At 42.8% G+C, this 15,026-nt stretch overlaps 1 protein-coding gene across 7 annotated transcripts in view; it reads right to left on the bottom strand.

Moving 5' to 3' along the window:
- The window catches only part of Dync1i1 (dynein cytoplasmic 1 intermediate chain 1), a 303,029-nt gene that overhangs the window by 210,222 nt on the left and 77,781 nt on the right, over window positions 1-15,026 (bottom strand). For all 7 annotated transcript variants that reach the window (XM_052722316.1, XM_052722314.1, XM_052722313.1 and 4 more), the window contains one exon: window positions 10,884-10,999. In XM_052722316.1, coding sequence (XP_052578276.1) covers window positions 10,884-10,999 — 116 coding nt within the window. The remainder of the gene's footprint in view (window positions 1-10,883; window positions 11,000-15,026) is intronic.

The raw sequence follows: 15,026 nt of genomic DNA, 5'->3' as shown, positions 1-15,026 counted from the left end.
TTTACCGTTCATACTGTGATCTGCCTCTAGAACTCTGTTTATCCCCTTTGAAACCTGTTGACTCTCCTGGTTTATAACGTGACTCATCAAATCTGAAATGCTTCCACCTATTAATATGAGTTTTTGATTGTCATGCTGTGTGTTAGAGTGTGTTCATGTCCATTGGATGCCCATGTCCATGTATATGAAGGGGTGTGTGTGTGTGTGTGTGTGTGTGTGTGTGTGTGTGTGTGTGTGTGAAGGCCAGAAAACCACCCCTGAGGTTATTCACCAGGCACTAGCCTTCTTCCTTCCTTCTTTCCCTCCCTCCCTCCCTTCCTTCCTCCCTTCCTTCCTTCCTTCCTTCCTTCCTTCTTTCCTCCTTCCCTCCCTCCCTCCCTCCCTCCCTCCCTCCCTCCCTCCCTCCCTCTCTCCCTCCCTCCCTCCCTTCCTTCCTTCCCTCCTCCCTCTGTGTTCCCCTTCTTTATATTCACTGGCCTGGAACTTGCCATGTAGATTTAGCTGGTTGACCAGTAAGCTCTAGTGACCTGTCTCTCCTCAGAGCTGGGATTTCAAGCTTATGCCCTCTCTCCCAGCTTTGTATGTGCATTCTGCATACTTTACCATCCTTCTAGCCCTCCATCTGCCATAGTCTTAAGATGAACCAAAGGTAAGGCCTCCATGCCTCCTGTCAGGGCGAGGCTATGGAAGAAAGCTTCCACCTCAGAGATACACTGGGCTGGAGCCTAGCCTCTTCCACAGTAGCAAAGGGAGAATGAGAAATGTCAACATCCCTCTGCTCTCAGGAGCACACGTAACCCTGCAATGCTGAGGAGGGAAATGGATTCTTTGCTTTGTCCCTGGGAGTGAGAGTTTCCTTTCAGCTGAACTGGGAGTGGGGAGGAAATGAATGTCTGTGACTCAGACCATAGATTCTTACCGTTCTTATCAAATTCTGGTAAGTTTTTTTTGAAGCTTTTTTTCCCATTTGCTGAATGTTATTTCTACCATTTCCAGAGATTTTTAATAAGAGTGTGGGATGGCCAGATCATGATATGTTGTCATGCTATGAAGTGGGGCCAGTACAGGCTTCTTGAGTAGTACATGAACAGCTATTCTTAAGGAACAAAAGAAGTAAACATCTATAATATTGACTACTCCTATTTCCTCTGTCCCTCTCTGTGTATAAAAATCCTCCTCTTCATTTTGGTGTAGAGTGGGGTTATGTTTGAAAGTTATGTGTATGTTTTTCCATTTGTCTGAATGTAATGATCCTCATTTTGAACTTGTCAGGGCATTCAAATGCCAGTAAGGAGACTAGAATTTTAAATAGAAGAATGAAAATAGAACACTAAAGTAAAAGTCAACCCTCTTTTAAAAAACGAGTCTTGAAACCCCATAGTAGGTGACACCTAGGCCAGGGGCTGTGGAGAAGACAAGGCATCAAATCAGGGTCTGGAAACAGTGAAAGCTAAGAAGGGACCCAAGTCATCAAGGGACAGATGGCGAACGCTCTCTAGAACAATTGACAAGCCATTCCCAAAAAAAAGGAAATCACCTTTTCACCAGCTCCAGGTTGTGTCACAGGGTACCAGTGTCCAGTTGGATAAAGGGCAGCCAGTGTCAGCCAAGGACCAGCTGAGGCAGACTCCTTGCCTGCCTCTACCTCCATTCAGGTTATAGGATCATGTAAAGCCCCTGTCTTCCTCTACACTAGGCTGTGAAATTGGGGAGGAAAGTGGAAAGGAGTGGTGCCTTAGGAGAGTCTGGACCTTGCTATCCAAGATGAATGGAATGTACTAACAAAGGCTGCTTAAAAGTAAAGAATGGAGTATGGTTGTTTATTTAATATATTTTCCTTGACAACCAGTAGGATTATAGACAGCTACAGACAAAATAAAGAAGCTGAGTTCTCCCTGCAGTCTTGATTTATCAGGTGAGTAAATTCTGCAGCAACATTCTAGTCCCATAATGTATGTGAGACTACTGCACACATAATAAATATTATTTTGCTTGTCACCTCTCTTTTCCTTTTCTTGCACCACAGAGATCATTTTTTTTTCAATATATATTTTTAGCTACCCAGAATCCAAATGCCCTGTTTCAGAGAGGATCTTTCCAGTAGATCAAAGTGGAGTCACAGCCTGCCCAAACATTGTGGAAGCTGGATGTGGGGAGGCCAACGTGTGGGGTCCTTCCCTGCATTGCCTCTCACTGCTAACATGGGACTCGTAACTCAGGCCTACCTAATGGGCTTCCAGGTGGCTCTGGAAGTCTCAAGTAGGCACTGGAAAAGAACGGGGTAAGTCGGAAGCTTGCAAGGCAGCGGAGACTGCAGTGTTCAAATTCTGAGTGCAAAGGTGGACAGCCAGAGGGAGGAAGGTCACGGCTTCTAACCAGGAAGGTTCAGTGGGTGACCTGGCTCTTTCAGCTGGTGCCAGTCTACCCAAATTGTCCTGACAAAACATCATGGGCTAGATGGCGGAAGCAACAGAAGTTTATTTATTCCTGGTCCTAGAGGCTGAGAAGACCGAGTTCAAGTTGCTGGTCAACGTAGACTCTGGTTAGGGGTTTTTCCCAGCTTGCAGACAGCTGCATTCTCACTGTGCCCTCAAATGGTCTTCCCTGGTGTGTTTCTCATGGAAAGGAAGACATACACTGTATCCTTTCTTTTTATAAGGCCACTCATCTTATCAGATTAGAACTGGGGCCCCACCTTTATAACTTCTTTAAAGACTATATATTCCCCCTAAAGGCCCTGGTCATTTAGAGCTTCAGTACTGGAATTTAAGGACATGTTACTATTCAGTTCATGGCAGCTGCTGCCAAGTGTCCCATCTATTTCCAACCAAATTCTCTAGCATTTATATCAGTTCTGTAAAGCATCTCATATCTTCAGCTGAAGATTATTTTCTGTTCAGCTGAAGCAGGCTTCATTTCTATTCTGGCAACCACAAACCCAGACATGACTTTGAAAGCTGGTATCTGAATAGAGCCATCGGGGAACTGGTGTGGGTGATGGGGCTTTGCTGGCTTCAAAGACGAACACTCAAGAGTTCGTGAGTGGGACTCTGTCAGTAGTAACAAACGGTTAAATAATTGTTCCTCTGTGCAGGTCTTTAAGGAAGCAGCCCCTGGAAAGAAGGATTTGAAGGATCAAGCTGTCCCTACTGTAGAGTAGTGTGGGTGGGATGAAGAACTTGAGGGCACTGGGTGGAGGTGGCTACTTCTGATGGAACTGGATGGCTTGAGGAGTGGGTCACAAGCTCAACCCTCTGTTTTAGCTCAAGGCATAGGTCCAGGAACTTCCTCTGGTTTTCATAAATGTCTATAAAATGTTTCCCCAAACACAAAGTTTAAATTCTGTGGGTTCCTGGGTAAAATGTGCTAAGTTGTCACTTCACCAGGTGATTTATAAGAAAGTCACAACAATAATCAGACGTAACAGCAAATGGAACAGAGATGGGAATGTATAAGCTGGGGTGTACTCCACCTACCCAGTACACTGAGCACTGCTTCACAGTGAAAGGTTTGTGCTCTCCTTATCTTTTTCACTCTACAGCAGCTGGCTCTACCACCAGACTTGACCAGTCTTGTCCTGAACATGGGGCTCCCTGCCTGAAGACCTGGAAGCGTGATACTGTCAATACTCAGTTAAGGTGTATACAAAGAGAAAATGGGGGAAAGATTTGAAAACACAGTTATTTACTTTAGGAAGATTTGCCAAGCCTTAACATTTGTTAACAACAGGACTGGGGCCTCTACAGCCTATCTACACTTAAAGAACATTAATACTGGTAACAAGTGTCCAAATGGAATTATAATGAATATAAAATAAAACATATATCAGCATATGTATTATAGAGTATAATAGCCCATTCTCTATGGATCAGAGCTAAAAGTAAAATTCATATATTTCATCTTACTGGCCACTTTTAATTCACACCCAGATGCCACCATGACTCATCAACAAACACTTAACTGTTCTTCTAAGTAATAAGTTCAGAGACAGAGCCCGGGAGTCTTGGTAGCCAGGCACAAAGCTTGAGTCTGGGTTATCTATCACAGTTTCGTTTCTCCTCCTGAGTAACTGTGAGCTGTTTCAGGACTGGCTTCCACTTGGGAACCGTGTGGAAGAACCACTTGATTTAAAATGTCAGATTCCTTCTGAGTCTGGGTTACCTCACTCAGGATGATTTTTTCTAGATCCATCCATTTGCCTGCAAACCTCATGATGTCATTGTTTTTCTCTGCTGAGTAGTATTCCATTGTGTATATGTACCACATTTTATTTATCCATTCTTCAGTTGAAGGGCATCTAGGTTGTACTCACTCATAGGAGGATACTAGATGTGGAACAAGGATGACTGGACTGCTACTCACAACACCAGGGAGGCTACCTGGAAAACAGGACCCCAAGAAAGACACAGGGATCGCCCAATGACGGAGAAATGGATGAGATCTACATGAACAGCCTGGACATGAGTGGGGGAAATGAAGGGCGAGGGTCGAGGGAAAGAGAGCTTGTGGGAGTGGGAGATCCCAGCTGGATCAACAACAGAGAGGGAGAACAAGGAATAGGAGACCATGGTAAATGAAGACCACATGAGAATAGGAAGAAGCAAAGTGCTAGAGAGGCCCACAGAAATCCACAAAGATACCCCCACAACAGACTGCTGTGGTCGAGAGACAGCCCGAACTGACCTACTCTGGTGATGGGATGGCCAAACACCCTAATTGTCGTGCTAGAAACCCCATCCAATGACTGAGGGATCTGGATGCAGAGATCCACGGGCTAGGCCCCAGGTGGAGCTCCGGGAGTCCAATTAGCGAGAAAGAGGAGGGTTTATATGAACGAGAATTGTTGAGACCAAGGTTGGATAAAGCACAGGGACAAATAGCCAAACGAATGGAAACACATGAACTATGAACCAATGGCTGAGGGGCCCCCAACTGGATCAGGCCCTCTGAATGGGTGAGACAGTTGATTGGCTTGATCTGTTTGGGAGGCATCCAGGCAGTGGGACCGGGTCCTGTACTCAGTGCATGAGTTGGCTGTTTGAAACCTGGGGCCTATGCAGGATTGCTTGGCTCGGCCTGGGAGGAGGGGACTGGACCTACCTGGACTGAGTCTACCAGGTTGATCTCAGTCCTCGGGGGAGGCTTTGCCCTGGAGGAGGTGGGAATAGGGAGTAGGCTGGGGGGAAGAGGAGGGGGGCGGGAGGGGGCAGAACAAGGGAATCCGTGGCTGATATGTGGAACTGAATTGTATTGTAAAATAAAATAAAATAAAATAAAATAAAAATAGGTGAAAAAAATGTCAGATTCCAAAAGAACTATTCCCTTTGCATTCTCTGGGAAATGACCTTATTGGGCACTCTTTTAAAATCAGAGAGTGCATTTAGGAGGTCAAGGTCTGAGAAGAGCTCTAACTAAGCTGTGGGTGGGCTAGCCATCCATCTTAACTATTTTCACTCATGGACTCAGAGAAGGAAGGAGAAGAACCACAGAGGCTAAGATAACTAACTCCAGTGCTGGTGCTCCGTTTGACAAGGTGAAACAGATGCATTCTCAAATGAAATGGAATACCTGGATGAAAAAGGCAACCCAGAAGTTTTCCACAGAAGCCTCTCTGATATCAAGATGAGGCTTATTTGGGGCCTCTTTGAGTTAACCTGCTGTGGACAATCATCCTTTTGTCCAACCATCTAACCCTGCTTGATATGGCTGATCTCACAAAAAGGAAGGAAATCCATAACACATCATCCGGGAGCATCCCTGCATCAAAGTGATCTCACTATGGTCCTTCACTCCACTGATAGTGGAGTGAAGCTTATATGGGTGTTTCAGGTCTCAGCATCTAAACTTAAAAGTGATGGTTCTGGAGAGACCTGGGCTGTCCAATACAAGAGCCATTAAGTCTGCTAAAACTCAGCCTTGGAGTATTAGCTGGGCAACCGAGGCACTGCACTTTAGCTCACTAAATTAATTTAGGTTTCAATTTAAAAGTGGCCACTAGGTTTGGTTGGAAAACAGTGGCACATGGATCTACTTTTTTTGATCATAAAGTTAATGAAATCCAGCAATAAGTGCTTCTAAGAAAATGAGTCTGAACTGGGACATGTTGCAAATGTAAGCTAGAAACCACTGTTGGAAGACTCAGTTTATGTACAAAGAAAGAGAGTGAAGACCTAGTTTATGTACAAAGAAAGAGAGTGATGTCTCATTGATAATTTCTCACTGATTAAATTTTGAGATTTGATTATCTTGAAATTATGAAGTTAACCTAAATATATTATTAAAATTACCAGTGGCGCCGTATGATTTCACTGTACAGTATCAGATCAGACTATTTGACTTCTCAAACAGGAACCATTTGTTGTTTGTATCTTCCTTAGGGAATGTATCCCGGAGAGGATGGGAAATCAAGGTGGAAATTCTTTCCCTACTAAGAAAGTATTTTCCGGGCATAGAAAAGGGAAACCTGCTGCCTTCCTCTGCTGCCCCCCTGCAGACCCACCCACTCCTAAGTTCCTCTAAAGACATCTCTGCAGAGTGAAGCCCACAGGCTGCTTTGCTATATCCTGGGTCATCCCAGGCTGCCCCCAGTTTTCCCATCACACTGGGGAGCAGATCATGTCTACACGCACCCAAGGAAAGAAACGGGCCTGGCTGAAAGAGAAACACTAAGCTCCTTTGAAAAGACAAATCTTTCTTCAATGGCGTTTCCTTCCAAACCTCACAAAACCAGTGCAGTTTCACGTGGATGGCCTGCATCACCCCAGAAAACACAAGGATTTTCATTTCCTGTTTCTTCAGCCTCTGGTAACTTGTGCTTCTCACTTGTTTGCATGTCTAGTGAGTGTGCTTTGAACCAGGCGTTGTGTGAGGTGCAAAGTGGGTAAAGAACACGGACTCTGCCCATAGGGAAACCATGGCCTGGGGAGACACGTGAGAAATCCATGCAGTATAAGGAGGAACCAGACTTTGACCATGGTATGAGGATGGGATTACTAAGGAAGTGACCCTGGGGCACACTCTGGAGGAAGGCACATGGAAGGGATGACATTCCTAATGGGGAATACAGCATGGGACATGCACAGAAGCACAAGCCTTCAAGGGTGCTTGCGAAAGTCCAGCAGTCGCTGTTTGTCTTGCATGTAAGACATCAGAGATAGGTGAGAAGTGAAGGCAGGAAGTGGCCAAGAGAAAGTCCAAGTTCCCATTTATCAGATGCCATGGAAGTACAGAGAAACTTCAAAACGAACAACAGGATGCAGAAGCATCTTCCCTTGTCCAGTTTGGCTGACACCATCCCAGCACATTAAGATGTTCTCACTGCTCCAGGGGCCATGCAGAACCTGGGGATTCCAGAGCAATCTGGACATGTCAGTCTCACTCGGCTGCATGGTGCCTGTCACTCACCAGCCATTTACTCATCATGGTAAACACACGCAGGATTGGTTTATTACAACGGACAGTCAGGGAAATAACATGCAAAGCAGAGGCAACTTGGCAGAGAAATATACTTATTCTTTCCTTACTTGGAAATAAAAATCATACATTTAAAATGTTTGAGGGTAGAGATAGCCTGCTCCGGATCAGAGTTCTCCATTCTCAACCTTCTTTCCCTGTGACTAATGACCTAGGCAGATGAGGAAGATCTAAGCTACTTGAGAGGATTGTATTGATGGAGATTTGGGTCCTAAATAAACCAAGTTTTAAAATATTTTGGGGTATTTCTCACAACAGATCATCATGTGACAAGTTAATTCACTGAGGAGAGTGCTTATTATAGTATGTGGTAGAGGAAAGATGCTCAGACTTCAGCAAGTCCAAACTACTTCCCCCATGTTTCATCAGGTCCAATGTGTCTGTGTAGGAGCATGAATATACTAGAACTCCAGTCGAGGCAGAGTATCAGTGCTCTGAAATTGTTAGTTTGAGCTTCATTAATTTCCTGTCTTCAAACAATGAGTTAAAAAGAATCAACCAGTCTCTATAGATTATGGTTAATAAAAGAGCTCGTGTGGGATTCATACACTGGACAGCTGCAAATGTCATGCATCCAAGATCCTCACTGTGCTGTAAAATTCAGTAGCCTGTCCCTGCAAGGCTGTTTTTGTCACAACAACACTGTACTTGCTCAAACTCTACCTTGGGCACCAACCCAAGTATCCCATTTGGAAGGACCTGGCTGAGGACTGCTCACTGCTGACTCTTGTGCTCCCCTTTCCTATCACCTCACCCAGCAGGTGAAAGATGGACCCTGGGCATCCTGAACAGCCAGGCAGCCAAAGGTCGAGGGTCCAACCTCTGTGGTGAGGTGACAATAATAAAGGCTTTCTTGTCTACACTCATTGGGTGTTGCTTTAATATCATGAGCTCCTGTAGGCTCCGGTAGCTGGCTTTGGGTTCAAGTCAGTATTGTGGAATTTGAACCATTACCACAAGAAAGCTCTATGGGTCTTGTTAAGAAAACAGAAAGAACTTCTGCCAATTGCTAAGAAATAAATTCCTCCCTTCCTGCTGCTTGGACCACAGCATAATGAGGGCTCCCAACCTCTCTCCGCAGTAATAAAATGAACTCTGTGGGCTTTTCCTTTTGATGTATTCCAGTTTAAAAGTTTAGAGTTGATGCCTTTTCATCCTTAATTTATCTACCCTTGTAAATATTTCTGTACCATTTCCAATGTTGTAAGTATGCACATTCTTAAAAATAATTCACTCCTTCTCCTGTTTCAGCTGTATCGCTTTATGTTATGGGTTAAATTTGGGGCTAAATAAACATACCTCTGGCTATACTTCTGCAAATGCCTCTGGCAGCAAATTAACTCAAACAAATGTTTTGGCTGGCTAGTGAGGTTGCTTTTTAATGATCTTCCTGCTCTTGTCTGGAGGCCCAAGGACAGGACTCCTGAACAGTTTTCTAGCAAGGTATTTTCTGCCAAGTTAACACATAGGTCATAATGTGATGGTTAGTTTGTTTAAAGTTTCACCACCAGAGGGTGCTACTTGTCTGTGTCTAAACGTTGATATTTTATCACTGGGCTTGATGGGCCCTACTATCAAGGACTTGTCCTCACAGCAGTATTCCTGAGGAAAGCTCTCTCAAAGGTCTGTACACAGCCTGAACTTCAAGGAACAAGATTTCTTTTCATTTTTGACATTATGTATTGACAATCCAAATAGAAAAATCTCTGTAGCCTGCACAAACCAAGCTGTATTAGTTTATGTCTGTTACAGACCAAGTATGAGAGGCTAATATAGTTCATTATTTAGGATTTTGCTCAGTGTTTAATATACAGCAAGAATGAACCCCAAATTCTAACATTCTCTTCCCCACACCAATGACACATGAAGTAAAAGGACCCTTTGCCTTGCTATATCAGCAATGTTACTTTCTAACAATGCAACTTGACTTACTCCATTTTCTGTATACACATATCTCCGATTTTCATGTAATTTTATCTTGGTATAATGTGTATATTTGTTTGTTTATCTCTCACAGTTTTGAGAACTGTACCAGGGCTGTGTGCATGCTAGGTAAGCAACCTGCCACAGAGCTGCATCTCAATTCCCCAGCACGGTATTGTACTTTGAGGAAACATTAGGATTTATTGATTTTAACTTTTCTTATTGTTGTCTGTATTTGTTCCTTGTCCTGTTACTATGATAAAAATGCCTGACAACAAGCCGCTTAAGCAAGAGTTTATTTTGGTTTGCAGTTGGAGAATACAGTCTATCATGGCAGACGGGTCGTGGGCACAGGGTCTTGAGGCAGATGGCATAAACAAACAAAGGGATGTGAATGCTGCTGCTCAGGTCCCTTTCTCCTTTCAATTCAGACCAAGACCTCAATTCACATAAGAGTGTCACCTGCATATACAGTGGGTCTTCTTACCTCAACTAAGCAAATCTAGAAAACCCCTCAGACGTGCCCAGAGGCTCATTTTGGTCAAGATTCCAATCCCAGGAAGTTAAAAGTCATAATTAATCACCACATTGACTTTTAATGATTTGCATACAAATTTTCCACTTCACATTTTCTGGTATGCATAAAAGAGGTATACAGTTCCATTTCCACTCATGTACATTGAATGTACATGGAGAATAGTGTTAACTTGTGTGTTGTTATGCGAAGTGCCCAGAAAAGCAGAGGGCAGAAAAGGTTTTCTGTAAGGGATTAGGTCCAAGATTTTAGACTTGGTGAGACAGCTAAGGTCTCCTTCATGTCTATTCAACCAGACCATTAATAGCAGGAAAATTAGCCATAGATGCAGATGATTGGTAGCATCTATGCCCTAGTAATATTTTATTTGTAGAAACAGGTGGTGGGCTTCAGTTTGCTGTCCCTACAAACAGTGAATTTTTAAAAGATTTTTTATTTGTACTCGTGTGTGTGTGTGTGTGTGTGTGTGTGTGTGTGTGTGTGTGTGTGTGTGTGTACTGGGTGTGTGCACATACATTCAGAGGCCAAAAAAAGGAATTGGATCCCCTGGATCTGAATTTACAGGTGGTTGTGAACCACCAGACCTGAGTGCTTGTTCTGTGCAAGAGCAGGATGCACTCTTAACTTCTGAGCCATCTCTCCATCCCCGAATGGTGAATCTTAATGTACATAGTCTTATTAACACCATTTGTGAAAACATCCATTCACTACTTTGATGAGCAGAGAAACTTGACACAAAGGTCATCCACTTAAAAGTTCATGGATCTCTTGGAGGAATAGCAAAGGATTCCCTCTGCAGAACCTCCAAAATCAGAGAAAAAGGGCATCTGTGGTTTTCTGGGTGTCACTCTGTGTACATCCTATGATGACCCCTGGGATATGAAGTCAACACAAAAGATGTTGACAATTTCTGCAGACATAGCACACAAAGAAAACAAAAGCCAGCTTTTACCTTCAGACTGATGAGTCGCAAGAGGAGTCTGGGTCTCCTTGGAGTAGGATACTACTTCTCTGGGCAGGAAATCCACCTGGGTGACCTTGGATACGCCCAGCTTGTGCAGTCTTCTTCTGTAAGTAGCAAAGGACAAACACTTAGGAAGGTGATGTGCTTATTTCAAAAGACCTGTCAACTCTGAAAACACAAAAATAAACCCAGTTTCCCTCAGCTTCTCAGGACGGTGTCAGGCTCATGGCCCTAACTGGATGGGTGATGCCACATCAGTTTCTTACGATGGCCCTCCACTTTCCTGTCTGTAAACTGAAGTCCTGCTCCAGCTCAGGTGAGGCTTCCACTCTGAGCATCTCTGATTATGCTTGGGTAGCAGGCTTATAGGGAGCTATTGTTTGCAATGTAGATTCTAGCTTCATGGGGTGGGAGAATTTTCAAGTTTGAATAAGAGGGAAGTGGATTCCATGGTGGAGCAACACACTGTTTATCAAAGCAGCAGCAGCAACAGCGAGAATTCTATTCCAAGGCAGAGTATGCCAGGTCTCATTTACCCAGAAGAAGAATGATCAATGTGTGAATGAATGTGTTTACACGGCACACTAAGATAGCACAAATGAATGAAAAGAACAATGGGCTCAGACAAATAGAGTCTCAGTTTAGTAACCCCAAACTAACTGTGACCATGCGAGTTATCATTTTTGAATATTTATACAATATTTCAAATGTTTCCAGATGTCTCTACACCCATTATGTCATCTGTCTTCATGACATCTCTGTCAAGTGTGGGATGTCATCTTCTCTACATTATATAAGAAAAAAATCAGCTCCAGTGTTTCAAATGCCTACAATTTACAACTGGTGGAACCAGGGTTAAAATAGTATTGACCCCAGGAATGCATATGCTATTATTGACCCCAGTCCTCATCCAATGCTTCTGCTAAGCCAAATTCCTAACTAAGGTTCTTAATGATGAGTGAGAGTCACTCCAAATATCTGATCCTCCCAAGTATCCAGAAAATAGCCACCTATGGAGACATCATTGCCCATGAGAAAGCAGCCCTGAACTCACTATCTGTGTATGTAGCTTGCACACACACTCAGCCCTCCATGTTTCAGCTTCCTCATCTTGGAGAAAAGAAAATGGTGCCTCCTGTTGTGAGACTTCCTGGTAGTGCATAGGTACCATGTACACTCGAGGCATAAACCACATATATTTTATGTATATGCACATACACAACTTTCAGATGTATGCATCTTAGAATGGTTTCTTGAACTTTATTTTTAGGATACAGAGTTAGCAGTGGCATTGGACATATTCTAGAATACTTCTTCAAAATTTCCAGTTGGATACACATGTGAGGGAAGAAAAAGAAGAGAAAGGCATTCCTTTAGTCAAAGTTCCACACTCCTCTCTAGCTAAGAACAATAAGAATACACCCACGTTTGTTATGGTGCTCCGTCACTACACGTAAAAGTCATGACTTCAAAAAAAAAAAAAAAGTCATGGCTTCATTTCTTTCTTTCTTTCTTTCTTTCTTTCTTTCTTTCTTTCTTTCTTTCTTTCTTTCTTTCTTTCTTTCTTTTTAAATTACTACTAGTATTGAAAGTATGACAGAGAGTGTACACCAAGGCCAGGAACTTCCGTGGACATTTTCCAAACATTCCATAGGAAATAAAATTTCTTTAAGTTTCTAAAATGGTTAGTATGGACTCACAGAAGATATAAGCAAACAGATAGACAAATACTGCTGTAGAGAGCAAGCCTGGTTGGATATATCTGCAGTCCAACACAGCAAACCCAACCACAGCCCCTGAGACACACAGGCCTGATCCACCTGGTCCCAAAATTTGGAGCTCTGAATGAGAAGAATGCACCAAAGGCCCTGACTCGTCCCCCAACTCCAGTCCGACATACCTCCTTACAGTGAATTTTGATTTACTAGCAACAAAAATTACCAAATTAGGTAAAAGGCTTAGAATCTGAAAGAAACTTAAGGTATTCTTTTAAAACCTTCTTGGGTCTGAGATGAACATTTTCTGTCCTCGAGTGCTTCTCCTTGATACAAATGAGGAGGAAAATGTGAATGGACACACCAGGTCTGCTTGCAGCAAAGCCCTCTGTCCTGTTCATTCACCCAACTCATCTTCCTGAGGTTCACTAGGGCAGTTGTGATCACAAGGTCTAGGAATTATACAGAGATCACCTAGGTTCTAACCTTCCACCGATGTGTATGAGGCCCAGGGATCTCCAGGCACCGTGAAGTGACCACTATACTTGCAAGCAGTGTTCTGGGCATCTTGCTAACAGGATGTGTACTTTAGGCCTATCTTGTTGGACATTGAGAAACAGGCCATAGGCATGCAAAAGCTAGTACATAATTCGATAATCCATTATGATCTGTTCAAACCACTCAGGCAATATAGCTTGAGAAACTCCATGGGAAACAGGTTCACATCCCCCCTTGTCACTTACCAACCCAATCAAACAATAGGGTAAGATAAATAACCAGCCCTTTCAAGCCCCATGATGTGAACTCTGGACCCATCTTCGAGCTTTGAGGTTAGATGAGGTTAGAGCTTTTAAAACCTGTAGTTAGGGCTTAGCATATCGTGAAGCTCTTGGCCCAGGCAACTTGGCTTTTAGTGTATCTTTTTTGACTGATTATGATAGTGTTTAATTTATAAAACTTCAGAAGAGGCAGATTCATGAATATTCTAAATTTAAGATTTTTTTTTAAGTCCATGGGGTTGATTATCTCTGGCAATAAAATTTAAGAACTGTACTCCTATTTTTATTTATATTTATTTATTCATTTATTCATTTACTTTGGTAGGAGTACCATGGTATGGGGTTTGGCTGCTCCATTTGCTTTTGCATCAATTAAAAATATCACTATGAAATTTCCAAGTTTTCGAAACTTAGCTTGAATAAATGAGTTTATCTAACTAAAACAAAATATTTTCTTGTTTTAATAATTATTGAAAAGTTTCAAGCAGTCTTTCAGTGATGTTATGTTTGGGAGATTAGGGCCCTAGCTCAACCCAAGCCACCATAAGCAAATAAAAGCTGAGCTGTCATCATGTTGATCTCCCAGGGCACTGATCAGTTGACAGCTTGGCAAACGGTGGTCCTTCATCCAGAGGGTAGACCCGTCCCAAAGGACTGAAAAGTGTAAAGCAACTCTTATAATACTTCTCAAGATATTTTGGGTAGATTATGTAGCTCCCTACAGTCCCTGGATTGATTAAACTACATTTATATTAAATAATTTGTTCTTTGTGGCTATCTTGCTGTTGTTTTGACAATCATGTATTTATGCTACATTTTGTTTTTTACATATTTTGTCCTGGATAAAATTTCATACTGTTATTCTTGTTTTACAGATGAAGAATTGGGGGTCAGTGATGCCACTAAATTTGCTCAAGGCTTGTACGCAGCAGGCCTCAGCTCTTCTGGACAGTAAAACAAAGGGCCACGTACTTGAAAAGTGTGCCACATTGACCTTGTCTAATGCTGATGGCCACACACCCATTGCAACACGTTTTTCACAACCTAACACAGTCTTAGTCCAAGCATATTTTCTCGTTTTATAAGTGTGAGATAGGACTCCCAAGAAGGGGTCTGGCCTGGATTTCTAGGGTTCTACAGAAAGACCCTGTTTCTGAGGTAAGAACCACGTAGATCCTGGCATTAGTGGGTCCAGAAAGGCTGGCCAGAAGGTGGCGCCCTCTCATAGCAAAGCCCTTCCTTTTAGCTGTGTCTGCAATGGAGTCTCATCCCTGCTGGTCTCATCAACCTGTAGTCCTTGTTTTGTTTGGTCCAGAGCACATAGGTTCACACAGTTTTTTAAATATTCACTTTGCCCCAAATATTTCTACAACTCTATCAGGTGACAAAATTATTTTATTAGTATGCCCATTAGACAAAGCATATAGTGTGCTTTGCTTTAAAATATAAACATTAAGTATCTGGCTCCCTATTTTTGTTAAAAGCTTGATGAACAAGGTTCTTCAGTTCAAAGGGAAACTTTTTAACAAATAAATGGATAAACCACTGTCACATTAATGCTATTATAATTGCTTTTCCTTTCAGTTAAGCCATACTGGCTCCCAGCCTTCTTCTAGAACATCTTTGCTGCCCTCCAC

The sequence above is a fragment of the Peromyscus californicus genome, unplaced genomic scaffold, assembly GCF_007827085.1.
Source record: "Peromyscus californicus insignis strain IS unplaced genomic scaffold, ASM782708v3 Scaffold_6__1_contigs__length_162567912, whole genome shotgun sequence".
Classification (NCBI taxonomy): domain Eukaryota; kingdom Metazoa; phylum Chordata; class Mammalia; order Rodentia; family Cricetidae; genus Peromyscus; species Peromyscus californicus.
This window is presented reverse-complemented; position numbering and strand designations above follow the sequence as displayed.